We start from the raw sequence: 3350 nt of genomic DNA on the forward strand, positions 1-3350 counted from the left end.
TTCCGGGGGCGCGGGGCCGGCCGGGGCCTCCCGACCGCGCGCCGAGTCCGCCTGGAGTTTCGTTTCCGCCGGCCATTGAGGGCATGCGGGTACCTGCCCGGAGCGCCGGCGCCTGCGCCCGCGCGCGCGCGCTCTCAGTCTCCCTTCAAAACTCGGATCTCCACGTCCCCACACCAAGGTGCACAGACGCCAAACAGTGATGAAATGAGAAGAAAGCCAATTGCCGGCCTGGAGGTGGGGGAGAGATAGCGTCTCTGCGTGCGCCCGCCGCCGATCCGGGCGCGCTAATTGCCGCCGACAGGGCGCGCGGGGGGCTGGGCCGAGGTAGCGGTGTATAAATAGTGAGATCTCAAATTGAAAGGCATAAATAACAGCAGGAGGCATCTACCCTCACACGGACAGTGCTCTGCGCGCGGGGAGGCGTGCGGAGCTCNCAGCCCCGGGGCAGCCATGGAGGAGCTCACGGCTTTTGTATCCAAATCTTTTGACCAGAAAAGCAAGGAGGGCGGCGGCGGCGGCGGCGGCGGCGGCGGCGGCGCCAAGAAGGATTCGATCACGTACAGGGAAGTTTTGGAGAGCGGGCTGGCGCGTTCCCGGGAGCTGGGGAGCTCCGAGTCCAGCCTCCAGGACATCACGGACGCCAGCGGCCACTGCCCGGTGCATCTGTTCAAGGATCACGTGGACAATGACAAGGACAAACTGAAAGAGTTCGGCTCCGGGAAGGTCTCTGAAGGTAANNNNGCGGACGCCCAGGCCCCGGCAGCCCATCGCCGGTCTTTGCGTAAGAAAGGACGCGCGGAGGCGGCGGCGAGGGCAGCGCGCAGCCAGGCAGGAAGGGACGCGGCGACGCCGAGCGAGCGAGCGGGGCCGGGGCGGAGCGGCCTCCCCGGGGCGTTTGCACGCGGGAACTTTCCGGGGTTGGGGTCCATCGGGCGCGTGTGCCGCAAGGCCGGGGTCCCTGTAGGGCCTCCCGCGCGCCTGCTCCCAAGCGCTCGGGCGACAGAGCACACGCGTCTGTGCAGCGCCCACCGGCCCGCGGCTCGCGCGNCCCCCCCTCCCTGCAGCGCTGAACCTCCCTGCTCGGGTTCCTCTTGGGGAAAACTTTCCCCGCCTCAACCTGGAGGCTCCATCCGGGCTGACGCGGGCCTGGAAATGGAAACCACTCGCGTGCCCGCAGGTGGCCGGGTCTGGACGCGGCCTGGAGGATCCCCGGGAAGCTCACGGCCGCGCGCGCGCGGGGCCTGGCGACCGCGGGTCCCAGGGCAGCCGCCCCGCTGCGGGCGCCCATTCCTTCCTGGCTCTTCCAGCCGCGTTCGCCCCGTTGCTGCATCCGGGGAGTCGGCGGGTTTGTGGGGGCCTCTCCCGGCTGGGCGCGGGGTGCTCCCAAGCCGGGGAATCTCCGTACGAACAGGGCAGCCGACCGCGCGCCATGAGAGGCGCGGAACTGCCTGGCTCCCCCAGGGGGCAGGGCTCGAAGCTGCCACGAACGTCCATTTTTCATTACAAAGAGGAAATACCACCGCGTCCGTTAGCCTCCGCGGGTCGAGTTCCACCCGCTGTCAGCCTGGGGAGAGAGCAGGCTGGCCGTCCCCACCGGGCCGGTCCGCCCCTCCCCGGCCCTCCCCGGCCCTCCCCGGCCCCAGGAAGGACATGCGTCCTGGCCGCTGGGACCCCACACTTTGGGTCTCCGAACCGCAGAGCTCTGGGCCGCGCTCTTGAAAGCAAGCGGACGACCCAGATCTCCTCCGGAGGCCTTGACCCAGGGAAGGCGCGGGTGCTGGAGGCTCAGACCTGAGCCGCTGACGGCCGGCAGCCTGGGGGAGCGAGGGCCCGGCCTGTCTCACCTGGGGATCCCCCCTGGGCACCGCCGGGCATACCTGACTCTGCGATTCGTGCACAGTTGGCTGGAACGCAGAGCCGCTGGGCCGGACGCGGCTCCGAGCCCGCACCTCAGGTCAGAGGTTTAGCGCGCCCAGGGCTGACCTCCGTGCCTCCTGACCGGCTCCCCCGGTCCCCCCGAGAGGTCAAGCCCGGCCCTGCGCTGCCTGCTCCCTTCCCGCTTCATCGCCGCGCAGCAGCCGTGGAACAGGGCCGCGGAAACGGAGCGAGGGGCAGCCAGGCATCCTTTCGAGGATGGGAGGAAGGCGAGACAGATCAGCTCCCAGCTGTCTCCCCCCCACTGCTGGCTGTGCAGACCCCCGGGGCGGCGGCTGGACCCCAGGCTGGCGTTTGTGAGGTGGAGACGGGGGCATAAATGGAGGTGCGGGAGACCTTTGGGTTCTTGGAAACACGCCGAAGGGCCCGGGGTTCTCGGGAGCGGAGCAAGGAGTGTGTGGATTTTGCAAAGCCTGCCCTGGTTCTTAAGGCCTTTGAAGGGCAGCTTCCCAGCTGGGATCAATCCCCGGGGTCGGCCTTGCGGGGCAGGAAGGAGGAAGCGTCAGGGCCGCCTGGGGGGCAGGGTGCACAGCCGGCGAAGACCTGGGGTGTTTCTTTGGAAATGCAGTGCTTTCCGGAGGCGCAAGGGGGTCTAACATGCGAGCTGCGGTTCCGTGCCGCCTGCCCGGGAGCCTCGAGGGAAGCGTGTCGGGGTGACTCAGGGCTTGGTGCGGGCCAGCCCTGTGCCTGCAGCTGCTTCGGGTCTTCCCCTCGCGGGTTTGTGGGCTGAGCTCCGGAGAGGCCCTCGGTGCGGCTTCGGGTCGGCGATCTGGGGATGGGCCGCCTGGACGCGGCCCCTTCTCGCAGCAGGAGGCCCGTGATGGAGACGCCGGCCCGGGGCCTTGGGGTGATGCTGGCCTTTTATTTTAAATATCTGAGCTTGCTGGGGCTCCCCGTTTGCTGGAGGTGAGAAGGACAGGCGTCGGGGTTACACTCTCACTGTTGACCTCATTGGGGGAGGTCATTACCCCCGTCCCCTCCCCGCAAACACAGACGCTATCCTAATTTTTGGGGTAAGAAAGCGTCTCCTGGGTGCCCTGGGGGGCTGTGTGCGGATGTATGTGACCCGGGGGTGGGGTGGGTGGGAGCCAGGAAACGCGGGGGCCTCGCTCACCGGCGCAGCCCGGGCACCAGGCTGTGCGTTCAGGTGTGAGTTTCGCGCTCTTGGTGTGAAAAACAGGCAGGAGAGGCGGGGGGGCGGGGGGGGANAGCGATGCTGCTCAAGCTTCGTGACTTAAAATAACACTTTACACGTCACAGAGAGAGAGGGACAGAGACAGAGAGGTGGACAGGGGACAGACAGGTTCATGCCAACAGGCGCGAAGTGGAAAAGCGGGGAGCCCGGTCCGCGGTTGGGCCGGGACGCAGGCGCCGCCGCGGGTGCCCCCTCGAGTCCGCTTGATCGCCGCGACGCG

At 68.1% G+C, this 3350-nt stretch overlaps 1 protein-coding gene across 1 annotated transcript in view; it reads left to right on the forward strand.

Annotated features, from left to right (window-relative positions):
- The first annotated feature begins 450 nt into the window (after positions 1–450).
- Positions 451–3350, forward strand: part of SHOX (SHOX homeobox) — a 9349-nt gene continuing 6449 nt past the window's right edge. Inside the window, exon 1 of the mRNA XM_077754727.1 lies at positions 451–733. Within this exon, the coding sequence (XP_077610853.1) occupies positions 451–733 (283 nt within the window). The remainder of the gene's footprint in view (positions 734–3350) is intronic.

Source organism: Crocuta crocuta, unplaced genomic scaffold (assembly GCF_008692635.1).
Source record: "Crocuta crocuta isolate KB4526 unplaced genomic scaffold, BGI_CrCroc_1.0 scaffold221, whole genome shotgun sequence".
Taxonomy (NCBI): Eukaryota; Metazoa; Chordata; class Mammalia; order Carnivora; family Hyaenidae; genus Crocuta; species Crocuta crocuta.